Below are 15,244 nucleotides of genomic sequence, written 5' to 3' on the forward strand. Positions count from 1 at the left end.
TTTTAAAAAAAACATAAAACTCTTATGAAACAGTCTCATTATTTATTTTCGTGATACGAATATTCGATCTGACCTAACTCGTGAAAAATATTTAAGATATGAGTCGGGTTAATTCGTTTATGGATATAGATCCGTGATACCATCTCATTTGAGACCTACTCTTTTAAGAAAAACACAAAAAAAAAAAAAAAAAAATTCGAGACACATACGTATATAAAAGTATTTTGAAATGAAAATCTAATCCTATATGGAAATTGATTCGGATTATAATACAACAAAACTTTTAAAATAATTTGGATATTGGACGTAATTCCAGAAATAAAGTAATGATAAAATTAATTTAAAACTATTCGTGCAGTTCATTTGCGTGTACCATATAGCAATTACCACATATGCCATCTACTCGTGGTGAAATTGTCTGTATGATAATGTGATGATAATAGACCACAAGCAATTATCACTAAAAAAAACGTGACGATTTGATACTCACGAAAAATTTAGGATCCGATTCCAGCAAGTGTCACTAGTCCAGACGCAGGTTTTGAAATTACTTGAACGCTCAAACATGGTATTTATAGGAGAATACCTGGGCCCTTGGTGGGCCTGTCTTCCATTTGGACTGGGGATGTGCCAAGGATAGTGGGTCCATCCATGAGGTATCACGATTTTTTTAATTTCGTCGCTAATTTAGAATACGATTGCACAAGTCGAAAATCTATATTTTACAATCTTTCAATGTATCGACTCAATAGCATGATAACACATTGTTTTATTTCCATAGACCCATACAATCAATAGTTGGATATGTCGGTCATCGAGCGATGAGCGCAAACCGTGAATCTTTACATTTTATTTATGCACTTCACCATCTATTATGACTCATATTGCTTTACTGCTAGACACAAGAACAGACTTGGGGAACAAAGAGATTAAAGATATTTTTAATGAATATACTGTCAATTTTAAAAATATTTTAAAGGAAAAAATCTAATTGTTTTCGTTTAGTGATCTTTGTTTCAAATTAAATAAATGTGTTTTTTTTTTTTTTCAGATACAGAACTTGAATTTGAAGTAATTTTTCATAACATATTATTAGTATTTTTATATTATTTTTAAAATAAAAATTTCAAGAAATTATATGATAATTTTGGACGTTTCGATAGCACAACAGGCTTAGCCGAGATGGAGGAGCTCCCCCATCACCGCCGCCAGATAGTCGGCATTTGTTGGCCGGCTCTAGTAGCCGCTGCCGTGAAACTCCTCCTTATCCCCGCCTACCGCAGCACCGATTTCGAAGTTCACCGCAACTGGCTAGCTCTCACACATTCACTTCCTCTCTCCCGCTGGTATTCCGACACAACTAGCCCATGGACCCTCGATTACCCACCATTCTTTGCTTACTTCGAGAATTTCCTCTCATTCTTCGCATCCCGAGTGGATCCCACCATGACCCACCTCCACGACGGCCTCAACTACGCCTCAGACCTCACCATCCTTTTCCAACGCCTCTCCGTGATAGTCACCGACGTCGTTTTGATATATTCGGTTTATAGATTGACAAAAGGCGGAGACTTTAGGAAAATTGAGAGGTTTTTTATCTGGATTCTGGTTATTTGGTCACCTGGGTTGTTTATAGTTGACCATTTGCATTTTCAGTACAATGGGTTTCTGTTGGGGATGCTGTTGTTGTCAATTTCATGCCTTGAGAATGGGAGGGATGTGATGGGAGGATTTGTATTCGCCGTTTTGCTCTGTTTTAAGCACCTTTTTGCGGTTGCTGCTCCCGTTTATTTTGTATATTTGTTGAGGCATTATTGTAGGGGTGGCTGGGTTAAGGGATTTGTGAGGTTAGTGGTGCTGGGCACCACTGTTTTGGCTCTTTTTGGTGCTGCTTTTGGGCCTTTTTTGTACCACGGACAGGTAGAATCTTACCTTGTTATGCACAAATTGCAACGATGTTTTTAACTCCAATTGTATAATATGCATTCCTGAATCTTGTATTTCTGTATTGTCTTGTAGATAGTGAAGTTGAGTTTCTATCTGAATATTTGACTGCTAAGCTGATTTAAGCTGTCATTGACACATTCGGAACTTACTCAATGCTGCGTTTTTGCTTTAGAAATTTACATTTTCACACTGGAAATAACTCAAATTCAGAGTTATATCTTGAAAAATAATATCTGAAAATTGGATATTTGGTTGGTGGATTTGCGAGGGATGTTTGCCTATGACAGAGGCTTATAAATGAACTGCAATCTTCCTTCTGGTCCAAATATTTCATTTCCACATGTGGGTGAAATATTTAGCAGCTTGTATTCATTTCATGCTATAATTAGAGATTTTTGCTGGGTTGTATGCTTTACGTCTTAGGTACGTTGCAAACAAATATTAACAGATCGCTTTATCTTTTTACTTCTTTCTTGCAGATACAACAAGTTTTCCGCCGTATGTTTCCTTTTGGCAGGGGACTTTGCCATGCATACTGGGCTCCTAATTTCTGGGTATTTTATATAATGTTGGATAAAGTTTTCGCCTTTTTGCTCGTGAAGCTTGGTTTTTATATTGAAGCTCCAAAAGCTTCATTCACTGGCGGTTTAGTGGGTGATTTCTCGCCTTTTTCTGTATTACCCAGGGTAAAATGTTTAGCCCATCCCGTTATCGTGTGTTGCGAGTTTTTTTCCCATTCCTAAATACTTTTTTCTCGCTGATTAAAATTTTCAGATCACCCCGATGATTACATTCATCCTGGTCCTCTTGGCAATATCTCCTTGTCTAGTGAAGGTTTGGAGAAATCCCACACCAAAAATGGTTGGTCGATGGGTATCCTACGCTTATACGTGTGGCTTTCTATTTGGTTGGCATGTTCATGAGAAGGCTTCACTTCACTTCGTGATTCCCCTTTCCGTTACAGCCCTTAAAAGTGCGGATGATGCAAAGCATTACTTCTTTCTTTCCATAGGTAAAAGATGCTATGTTCCTAATTATTGTTATTTTTCTTCATTTAGCTTTGTAAATCCCATAAAACATTATGTTGCATGTAATGAGATATAGCATATTAGTCTGTTTTATCATTTTGTGGACTTCGTAAGTTTAGATCTATAATGTATACACATAATTAAGTATTGACTCATTGAAGTCATAGCTCTATAAATTGTCTTGGATATAGAAGATATTGAGTGGTCAAGCAAAAATAAAGGGCATCTATTGCTGTGAATGTAGAGCTTGCGAACCTTGGTATATTGGAGTGAGAGCTACTTTTTATTGTGCTTTTTTGGTTTGAATTGACACGGCATTGCTCGGGAAGAAGGATCTATTTCTGTCAGTTGAAGTAAAAAGGTGCATAATTGTTTGATGAGGCATGATGGAACTCTTAGTAATTATGGATATGTTTTGGGTTTTTACAGGAAATATTTACTAGAAATACATTTTAGAAGTTAAAGCAGGGTATGTGATATATGTTTTATTATGTTTTCCGAAGTAAGCATTTTCTAAAATGAAAATGAAAATGAAATCGACCAGTTCTGCCTCTACAATTCCTTAAGCTTGTAGGCACCCACCATTGGGGGGAAAAGCTAGTTTAATCAAGAAAAATAATTTTTAGAATCCGCTTTAATATTTTTGGTTGCATATTCTATATGGAAATAGTTATATTGACCATTGATCTCAAAACTTTGCTTTATGACACGCAGTGTCCTGCTACTCGCTCTTCCCTCTTCTATTTGAAGCCCAAGAATATCCAATCAAAGTTACATTTCTTCTTCTTTATGCTACTCTCGCTTGGCTCGGGTTTTCCTCTCGTTTCCCGAGGACAAAGCCGAGTTCCCCCATGAAGGAAACAAAGGAAAACAAATCGGGAATCCCTGTTTTCTCCATTGGATATTTGGGACAATCCTACTTGTTTGGGTTAATAGTGGTTGAGATATGGGGACAATTTTTGCATCCCATCATTTTTGAGGATCGACTACCATTTTTACCGCTGATGATGATCTCTATATATTGTGCTATAGGAATGATGTATTCATGGATCTGGCAACTGAGACAAATTACCATGCTACATTGAGTTTGTAGTTTTTCTTTTATATTCTTGGCGGGGATCGTGCTGACACATTCGGCTTACAGAATGAGAAGATATTTTAGTTGTATTCATGGTACTTTCTGTTTCTTGGAAGTACGAGGTTGTTGGCCAACAGTGTTTTTTGATATTAAGTAAGATAACAGCAGTTAACCATTTTCTATACTGTATTATTATAATAGAGATCCCGTAGCTTTCAATTGATTTGATGAGTTTAACTTAAAATTATTTACTTTTCCTAGAAGAGCCATTTTTAAAGTCTTTCAATTCTATTTTTTAAAGAGAAAAAATTAGGTAATTATTTTTCAAACTATGTTTTCATCATCTTTATTTTAATATTATTTTATATATAATTTTTTTTAAATTTTTCACACATAAACAATGTTTGCGCTGAAATAGATATTATCGCAACGTCTGTCTATTCATAAACCACAAGTCGTTGAGTTTTACAACTTTAATGAATAATTGTCGTAATAATCTGTCAAGTGATAAAAATAAGTAGGCAAAAACTTGTGTGAGACGGTCTTACAGGTTGTATTTTGTGAGATTGATTTTTTATCTGGGTCATTCATAAAAGAATATTACTTTTTATGTTAAGAGTATTACTTTTTATTGTGAATAGCGATAGGGTTGACTCGTCTTACAGATAAAGATTCGCACAAGATACCTACTCAAATAAGTAATATATAAATAAATAGTTTATAAATTAATCTATCTATAAAAACTTTGGACATCCATTTCATTGATTTTATAATAAGTAATAAGCTTTTTGAACATGGGGTCTTACAAAGAACATATTCACGCTTTTAAAAAATTACGTATTGTTCAAATAATAATTTTAAAAATATAAAAAATAATTTAAAATACGTTCAATATAATTATTCACAATTTTACATACAAATTAACTAACTTAAAAAAAATAATCACAATACAAATACGAAATATGTTCACAAGACACTAGTAAACTATCTGAACGGTGCAATGCGTCTTTTTGACACGTTAAGACATGAAATGAAGGGATTTTGAGCAATGTCGAATTTGGACAAAAAAAAAAGCTATTGTGATTGTAAATGGACTAACGGACGATATTCGTGCCTCACTCTAGATTTTAAGCAATTTCCTTCATTTAAGCCTTCAAATTCGCTTTATTTTTTTTGTCTGCCAATGAATCGGCATTTGAAGAATTTTCTTATTCTTTAGACAACTATGTTAATTTAAGTTTTTCCAATTTTGAAAACATTTACCAATTTCTGGTATTATCATTTCTAAAAAATTCTGTCATTATTTTATTTTATTTTTTTCATTTAATTTTGTCCATATAAAAATTAGGGAGAAGGATATACATATATAGAGTAGGTCTCTTATGACACGATCTCACGATTCTTTATCTGTGAGACAGTCAATCTTATCGATATTCATAGTGAAAAGTAATAATTTTAGCATAAAAAATAATATTTTTTTATGGATGATCAAAATTAAAAATCTATCTTACGAAATATGACTCGTAATATCGTTTCACACAAGTTTTTATCATATATATATATATATATGTATGTATGTATGTATGTATATTATATTTCTGTTTCTGTTTCTGTTTCTAAACAGGCGACCCAACCAACCTACATCATACGTTAACAGACCGGAGACTTTTTCACGAGTATATTGCTCCACTCCTTTTTCTATGTTCATTAATTTCTTCTTTATACGGCACAATAATCTTGAACTTTCCGAGAACTGGGGAATAATGGGTTCGAACAGCAGTCCGATGGTTTCGTCGAAATCGTCATCGTCGCCGAGAAAGCTGTCCGGGCCAAGTGGGTCCATAATCAACCGGACAAAACGCAAACTTTCCTCTTTGTTTTGTGCTTCTTTCAATTCGAGGTCAACCTTTGAGGTTGTTTGGTTTCTTGTTCTTTTGCTTTCCTACAGATTATGTGAATGTGATTGTTGTAGGTTATGTCTGCTAGAATTAAGAATCATTTGATCTTAAAATGGATGAAATATCATATATGATACGTTTCCTGTTCTTTTGGAGATGTGAGATGGGTAATGATGGGTCAAATGGCTTTGGGCTCATAACATGAAACTATGTTTATGCTTCATTTAGCTTTCGGCCGAATTTTCAGTTCGTTTGACATCTTAAAAAGGTTGTATTCTTGTAGCATAGGTTGGAATTGATTGTATCGGATTAGTTATTGGCGAAGAGTGAATCTGCTGCAAACAATATAATTATGCACCTGTTGTCTATAGTCTATATAGTAGAGTACTTGGAACTTGTTGCTTTAACTCTCAGATGATTTACAATATCTGAATTCAACCATTACTTGCTAGCCGCTGTAACTCTTGATGTAGTGGCTAACTATATCTGGTCCAATAATTTATGTAAGATATCACATATTTGATTCAGGTGCAAGGGAGGGGAATTGGTGAGTAGCAATAATTGCTCATGTGGTCTTGTTTGTATGAACTTGTCAAAATATGCTTTGCTTCAGCTGGATTTTCCTTAAAGTTTAAATCTTTATGCGAGGATATACACCATAACTCATCTTTAGTACCGACTTTGACTCTTAAATTTGTTCCTTGAAGCTAGAAGATTGTCCAGGAAAGTCGTTTGTTACCGCTACTAAAAAAATAGCTCCAGTCAGTAACGACTTTCATTACTCGATGGTAGAATCATCTTCAGTGTTAAGCCCACACATGGTAAGCACAAGTTTCCTTTATGAGAACGGGGACTCTTCTAGAAGAAATAGCAGTATTGTCGATGAAGCTTTTGTGGAATCTTCACTGATAAATCTTCGAACAAGCAGAGATCATATAGATTTCTCAAACACAAGAGAATCACTTCCATTTCAGGCATGTTTTCATTGTGATTACAAGAAATTGTACATTGAATTCTAAATGGTAAAATATAGTGACAAGAGATGTGCGGCAGCGTAGGTTTTACACGGTCCGACCATTAAGACCTACATCCATGACGTAAGGTCCAGAGTTTTAGACATTTATTGACCACTAAATATTTCCTGAAACTAAATCACAATCATATAATGTCACAGATTGCATTCATAATAATATAATCCCAGAATACATTCTTTTATTTCTAATTGTTTGACATAGAAGTCATGAAATCACAATCAAGTCCTCTTAACAGCCTGGTGAAGAATTGGTTTCTGAAAATGCAACAAATCGTGTATCTACTGCTGATGCAACGGCAGAAATCACGCCTTTCATTTGCGCAGCCCATGATCAATCAAGAAGTCTTTCACAGGGACTCACTGTTTCACGCGCAGATGTGGATTTAGACTACAATTATTCTGATTTAAGGTCTCTTTCTGTAGTTTCTGATTCTGTGCCGAGATTTCAATTCCCTGGAGATGACCATTCTCACGTGACAACCATTTCTAGTCCAGGATTATTTGTATCTAATAGTGATCAGGATTTGAGAAACGTGCTTCATCTTGATGAGCTGAGTACCTCTTCAAACTTATTGTTTGGGGAAAGAAGCCATGAGTCACGAATAAACGGTAGGAGGCTATCAAGACGCAGCTTTAGCGAATCACCAACCATTTTGTTAACCGGTGATCTTGCCGATGACCATCCTGGCTCCCATATGAGATGGCTTTTCGATTCAGGTGGTAATCTCAATTATAATGGAGCTGGTTATAATCTTGATTCCAGACGTCATCATGGAAGTGAAAGGAGACGGCAATTCACTTCGGAGGTGATTTTTTTTTAATTCAGTTTTGATGTGACACAGAGCCTAAAAATGTGAGTTTTTAGGCACTCAGAAGAAGCTTGTATAAGAAAATGTATGGGCATACCTTTGATTTACAAACGAGGTTTCCTATATTCGTTTTTTTCTTTTTTAAATTTGGCCAAGTTATTGGTACAAATGCTTATTATCATCAAGTTATAGACGCACATAATTTATACTAAAAGAAATTTGAATCCTTTTTGTTTGTAAGAGCACCTATACCAGAACTTTACAAGCTCGATCAAAATTTATTGAAAGTGATTTGTTGTTTCTTTCATGCTACACGTAAATTAAACCCTGTACATTTACTTAATTCAAATGTATAGATACCGGAAAGGATTATAGGCAGTGACCTTCGTGAGGAAGGCCGGGAAACCACATTGTGTGTATCCGGACTCCACCCTGATGGTACGTGCTCATGCAACTCCTTCCTTACGGCTGAAGAATCCAGTACTCTTGAAAGTATTTCTAGAATAATCATGCTTGCCGAGGCATTATTTGAGGTAAATCCTCGATTCCACGGACTTCCGGTCTCATTATTTACTTTTCTTGATTAGCTCTTCACTAGTTACGGTGCTTTGAACAACATTTGACAAGAAACATACTTTTCGCGTGCTTGAAACATTTGGAATAAACCAATTCTATACGAAAGGTATCAATTTTATGTGTTAACTCGATTATTATCATCAAGCTTGTTATTACTGTTCATATGATTCATGGTCTCTGAGTCTAAATATGGATTAGTTTAACATGTTGGTGTGAGATGATTTTTCAAATAGTTTTTTAAATGTAAGCTTGCAGAATCAATGATTATGAACGAGAAATTGAACCTTTGTTCTTTGATTATGATCTTGCTCGTACATTCTGTTACAATGGTGGAGCCAGACGAACAATGGAGGGAGGGTGAAACTACATTTGAAAAAAAATTGGGGGAAACGAAATGAATGATAATATGATTTTTTTTATATATATGATAATAGGTAAAGCTATAACATCCTTCTGGAAAATAGAAGGCTGGGGGTGGCCACGCCTACCAGCTCCCTTCTTACTCTATCACAGTAGTTTTTTCTTGAAACTACGGTGACTGAATTGATTCACTCTATATCTATTATACAGGTTTTGAATGAAATCCATCATCAATCTTTGTCACTCTCAGAATCCCTTCTCCCACTCCCTGCTCCAGAGTCTCTGGTGGATACCTTTCCTCTCAAGTATCACGAGAAGGTTAAAAACATCGAGCGTTATTCCAGTTATGTTCAACAGTAAGTCTTCTCAAGTTATGTTTCATTTTTTATTTACATCTGAATTGGAAAGAAATCACAGGCGGCCACAAACTTGCCATGTGAAATTGCAGATACCCGTATTATTCTAGTTTAATTTCTTGGTCTGATTCATTGTCACATACTCGACAGATGTTATATTTGTTTAGCTGACTATGAAGATGGGGACAGATTAAGAGTTCTTCCGTGCAATCATGAATACCATGTGCCTTGTATCGATAAATGGCTGAAAGAAATAAATAGGTATTCCCTTGTCACTTCATGACTATGATACCTATTTCATTCTACAAATATATGGTGCAACAAGCGTGTTAAACGTTATGGAATTCAGGCCCATGATTCGTTGTGGGTATAACGACGCCAAACATGACTGAAGGGTCGTGCCAACACCAGGAAAAACAATCCTCTGTATACCTTAAATAACTCATTTTCTCACTTTTTCACTTTGCTTCACCAGGGTATGTCCTCTCTGCAGACATAATGTTTGTGATGGTGCTGGAGAATGTTCAGATTCAAATATGGCAATACCATCTTGATAAGTCAACTGTACAAAAAGCACATCAAATAATGCCTTTGATAAAGCAATTGTAAAAATACATCTACAAATAACCTTCTGCGATGTTTTGAAAATGTGTTCGTTTGAAGCTATAACCAAGACAAGTTGTTACTAGTTTAGTATCTGTTCATATAAACACTGTGGCTGCGCAACTACACGGCGTTGACTCGAAAAAAACTCTATTCGAGCTCGCAATTGCTGAAATGTTTTTAATCCTTAAAAAGTATTAGATGTCAAATCATTTAATTTGAAAGTCATTAAATAATGTTTTTCTTTAAAAAAGTAAAAAACTAATGTGAGCTCGTCAACATAATTTTAAGACAAACAACCAAATTATTCATTTATAAGATTAAACTTGTAGGTTTTTCCGAAGTTTCCATTGAATACTCAGTTGGAAAACAGTGCACATGAACACTCATCGGATAGCAAGATATTCTGGTCTAAGAAGCCATTCTATTGCTGTCAAAGCGAGTTCGAATTATTTGGTTTGTTCGACTAATCAAAAGAACATGTGCATCATAAGGGCATTGTGTCCAGCCGTCAATTCCAGACAAATTTATGTCGAAAAGCTCAGGAACAAATATGTGTAGAAAAGAAAGATTCAAATCCTACAGAGCAGAGGGCCATCGCAAACAAAGAACTAGGCAGATTATTATTTTTTTTTTTCATTTTTCTTTTAGTGAAGAGCCAAGCAAATTTAGGTACAAAGCAACATTTAAAGAAAAACTTTTGATGAGCTCCCGAGACTCATCCATGATTGAACAGCAACATGGATGAGGATTTGATTTAAATGGCAAAGAATTGGAAAAAGGGTAAGTGGAGGGCCAACACTTGCCTAATTGTGGCGTCAAATCAACATTTATTCTACATCCCAAATCGTTCTCCAATTTTTTTTCTTTTTTTTTTACTATTTTTTTTCTCAAAAATTTGATTTGTTTGTCAACCTCTTGATTTTTTTTCGTTCCTACGTAATTCTATTTTATTCAAATACTTTAGGCTTTGTTTTAAAAATTGTGTCGTTCGTGGTTGCGATTTGGTCGAGGGATTGGTTTTCTTTCCCATAAATATAATATCGCATTCCGGTAAATCCGTTTACATTTATATACATTTATATATATCTCTGCGAAAACAAGGGTGAATTGACCAGTTTTGACCTGGAAACGCAGCAGAAGTTTTAAAATTTTATTTATTTTGACAATCAAAATATGATTTGTTTGGGCGCTCGTATGATTTTAACAATAAACATTCATAGGATGTTTAGAAATTATACCTTTTTGAATTAAATCACTTGGCTCCAACTAATCCGATATAAACGGATTAGCTCTTGATGAATCCCTACGAACTTTCTTCAAAAGACTCCTTTTGTTACGTCTAATCAGGTCCACGACTGAATAATATGTTCCTCTTTCAAATTGCACTAGAGAATATGAAAGAGATTTGGTCGAGGGATTGATTTTCTTTCCCATAAATATAATATCGCATTCCGGTAAATCCGTTTACATTTATATACATCTCTGCGAAAACAAGGGTGAATTGACCAGTTTTGACCTGGTTGTAGGTTAAAATCATAAACGTGTCGTGTGTTTTTCCTTCCACCACAATAGAGAACAGAGACAATAAAACATGTGACGAGCTGTTCTGTACACCGCAACAGAGAACGCAGGGTATACTTCTTTGTTGCCCATTATTCGCCGTCTCTGTGGAGAAAAGAAATCGAAAACTCCAAACAAAAGCAAGCCAGGTGCAAACCCGAGACTCGTCGATTTCTATTTATTAACTCTTATTTACATGGATTTATTTATTTCAAATTATATATATAAATATATATTCGACAATTAGCATATTATACTAATTAATTCTTACGAAAATATCTTATTCCTTAGATAAATAATATTTTCATATATCTACTTTATTTAAATCGATAATAAGGGTGAATTGGCCAGTTTTGGCCCGGCTAAACGTGTCGCGTGTTTTTTCTTCCACCACAACAGAGAACAGAGACAATTAAACGTGTGATGAGCTCTTCTCTCCACCACAACATAAAACAACAGGCAACAAGCAGAGTATACTTATTTGTTGTCCTTTGTTCGCTGCTGCTGTGGAGAGAAGAAATCAGAAACTCCAAACAAAAGCAAGCCAGGAGCAAACTCGAGACTCATCGATGATTGAACAGCAACATCGGTGAGGATTTTTTTTTTGTTGATATTTTCAAATTATCCTTATTAATAAAATGTCAATTTTTAATGCAAAATATACGTAGCCTAGTAGATAGTGAAATTTCTTAAGCAGCAAGTCATATGAGCATTTTTTATTGATAAATATCATATCATTCTCGGTTAATGACATTATATTATTTAAAAATTAATCTAATGATTCATATTCATTCTTATATATAAGATTTCATTGAAAAAATCATATCACATATTAATATATAGATATAAATAATTGAATATACATTTGATAATACGTTCAACTCATTTTATTCTCCTCGTCTACGATAAAATATAGCATGATATCCCGTCATTATGTTTAGTGATCACCGTCACTCATTTTGGTAAAAATATAGTCGAATATATTTTTTGGGAGAGGAATTTAATTCATTATTAAACTTAACGCCTCAGTATTAACTAATTTTGTTACGTTAATATCACACCAAAATTTATTCACATTTTTACAACGATCATAATTGTTAGCTGACTTTGTTGATGTTAGTTTATTAATAAATTTTATACATTCCTCTATCTTTTTCCGATTTTTTTTCCAACTTATCTCTAATTTATGTTCGACTTTCAATGAGTTAATGCTGACTTTGAGTTACAAAAGATTTTTTCAAATGCTTTATATATACTATATATATACATGACTTTATACTAACTACTTTGGTATGACAGTGCCAAAACTGTCCACATAATGTTGACCCACTAAAAAATATAATGCATTAATCCAAGTGTTAGTATATATCTAGCAAATTCACGCACGTTATATTATTGTTGTAGAGTTATTTGATACGTGAAAAGTGAAAAATATTTTTTTCAAGCATTTCTGATTCCGTAACTTTATGTCCACAAAATTTTAACTGCGAGATTATTCGATAAATCGTCGAGTTGTAATAACTGACTTTCTTAAAATCTTGAAATCTTTACGTATTCCATTTATCACAGGCAGTCGGAAGTATAACTTTCCTTATATGTTCAAATCTTTTCTTTAATTCTTTCTATAAAGCCATGTGATATTTTTCAATGAGATATTCATATTTTAATCTTTTATCAAGATTTCGACGCAAAAGTATCATAGCTTTTCTTTTTTTTATGATGATGAGATATCATTTTCTTTAATGGTCTCATTTAGATCCAATGACTCAAAATGCATCTACATCTTGAGTTCATGTCATATAATTTTTTCCCGTAATGTCGAGTGCAACAAATTCGAGCTTTACCAAATTTGATATGGTGATACAATGATACTATAAAAATAACAATATATTTTATTAGTTAAGTTCTAAATCTATTAATATGACAATACAAAATAATGGATAAATTATAAGTACAAGCATTCTTAAAAACAAAGAAAAAATGCGAGACAGATATTCTCCGATAAATACAAGATTAGTGAGTATAATAACCAAAATAATTATACAAAATAACCTTGAAAGAACAATTTTCTTCTTTTTCGAAAATTTTGACGAAAAATTTTTTAGGGAGGAAGAGTAAGTTTGGAGTGATTGAATTTGTTTGTAAAATCATATTTATAGGGTAAAAACTAGCCGTTTATAACCGTTTATGACCGTTACAAAATCTTAAAAAAATAAATGTATGTATATGTACATTTTATGGTAATAATATAATGTATATAATGTCAATCATGTTTAAATAATTATGTATATACATCACATTATTATAATAAGGTGTTAGGGACTCCTTTTATATAATATTATGACATTATACACACATATATATAATAATTATATAACACAATAAAAATATATAAACAGTAAAATAATCACATCACGTTATTATAATGAGGTGTCATAAACTTCTTTTATATAATAACATGATATTATTCAAATATATATATACACAATAAATAAGTAGTAACACAATAAAAATATATAAGCAGTATAATAATATAATCACATCACGTTATTTTAATGATATGTCATAGACTTCTTTTATATAAAAACATGATATATAAAAATAAATAAATAATAAAATAAATATTTTTACTTTTGAATATTGTTACCTTTTTCTTGTGTTTAGAGATTTGGCAAAATATGGAGATCCTTCGAGTATCGTGCTGATAACGTGTTAAAAGTAAAAATTTACTGTAAAAAATAAAAATTTCAAATTCACAAAATATATTAAACTATACACTTTATAAAATTTTCTTCACGCAATTATGTTTTTCTTCACAAATTGAGAGACATATTTATAGAATTTATTTGGAAATAATCCAAAAATAAATATATCATTACATATATCACCACACACTAAATTTCAATATTTACAATTCTTATTTTCAACATTCAATAATTTTAACTCTTATTTTCAACATATTTGATTTAATATTTTTATATAAAAAATAAAATAAAATTATTAATGATAGATTATTTTAAAATAATTATGAATCTTTACTCATTTAAAATAGGAGAGAATATTAAAAAAAAAAAAGAATTTTGTATCATAGGTAACCATCTTGGTTCTATTTCATCTCCGCCACAATTACATCATTAAATAAATAGATAAATTAGAATGTCATATCTTCCCGATTCAAACCTCAAGTGCGTCTCTTTCTTAACTGACAGAAATGGATATTGATACCCCGGAAGTATCTGGGTCATCTTGGAGGTATCCAGGCATATTTAGCCTGATTTCTAGGAAATTAGGAGGCCAAGAAAGCAGGAAAAAGAGCAAGTCCATACACACCTTTGATATCAGGAGGACCAAGAAAGTTGAGCAAATCACCCATTGCTCAAAAGAGGCCGGCCTCTCCGCTGAGCTCGGGTAGTATAATTAGTAGGCAGTGTTCCACGTTACGGCCATCCACCGAGCACCCTAGTACATGTGTAACTTCCAGGACCACGTGTATGGACGCCATATTTCAATAATAATTGTTAAGTCTTTCAACATACGTAAGAGTGATGTGACTAGGCTATATGTAGTTGTGCAGTCAGATTTGATAGTATCAGGGCATGTGCTACCATATCGCCATGAGTGGAAATTGAACACTGAAAACAAGATAATCATTGACTTTTCTCCTATAAATACCGGTTTTGATGACATTAATGCATTCAAATATTCTTATACAAAAGAACGTACATTATCGTTATACTTTGCCTCGAGTTAACACTGGATTGACTTGAGCGTCGGGGTGACCATGCTGAGAAATCTTCCGACACTCCACTAACGTTCTTTGTTATCTTAAGTGTACAGATTTTTCGTCTCGGGTACTTGTAATCCCAATTCGAGTGTACCCGAGCCCAAATCAACTTAACCCGGTGTAATTATATACTAAGCTCAACGCAATTCATCTGGTCGACATCATTATCTATATACATATATATATAATTTTCGTGAGATTTAAACACG

At 33.4% G+C, this 15,244-nt stretch overlaps 2 protein-coding genes across 2 annotated transcripts; both read left to right on the forward strand.

Moving 5' to 3' along the window:
• The first annotated feature begins 1,151 nt into the window (after positions 1 to 1,151).
• Positions 1,152 to 4,226, forward strand: LOC142527580 (dolichyl pyrophosphate Glc1Man9GlcNAc2 alpha-1,3-glucosyltransferase). Its single transcript, XM_075632425.1, has 4 exons — positions 1,152 to 1,920; positions 2,427 to 2,633; positions 2,722 to 2,959; positions 3,690 to 4,226. Exons 1-4 carry the CDS (start codon positions 1,183 to 1,185, stop codon positions 4,058 to 4,060), a joined length of 1,554 nt encoding a protein of 517 aa, XP_075488540.1. The 5' UTR covers positions 1,152 to 1,182; the 3' UTR covers positions 4,061 to 4,226.
• A 1,460-nt stretch (positions 4,227 to 5,686) lies between these two features.
• LOC142526686 (uncharacterized) lies at positions 5,687 to 9,850 on the forward strand. Its single transcript, XM_075631232.1, has 7 exons — positions 5,687 to 5,966; positions 6,659 to 6,925; positions 7,221 to 7,790; positions 8,150 to 8,326; positions 8,940 to 9,085; positions 9,236 to 9,346; positions 9,561 to 9,850. The coding sequence occupies exons 1-7, from the start codon at positions 5,754 to 5,756 to the stop codon at positions 9,637 to 9,639; spliced, it is 1,563 nt and encodes a 520-aa protein (XP_075487347.1). The 5' UTR covers positions 5,687 to 5,753; the 3' UTR covers positions 9,640 to 9,850.
• The last annotated feature ends 5,394 nt before the right edge of the window (positions 9,851 to 15,244 follow it).

The sequence above is a fragment of the Primulina tabacum genome, chromosome 15 (genome assembly GCF_025594145.1).
Source record: "Primulina tabacum isolate GXHZ01 chromosome 15, ASM2559414v2, whole genome shotgun sequence".
In the NCBI taxonomy this organism is placed as follows: Eukaryota; Viridiplantae; Streptophyta; class Magnoliopsida; order Lamiales; family Gesneriaceae; genus Primulina; species Primulina tabacum.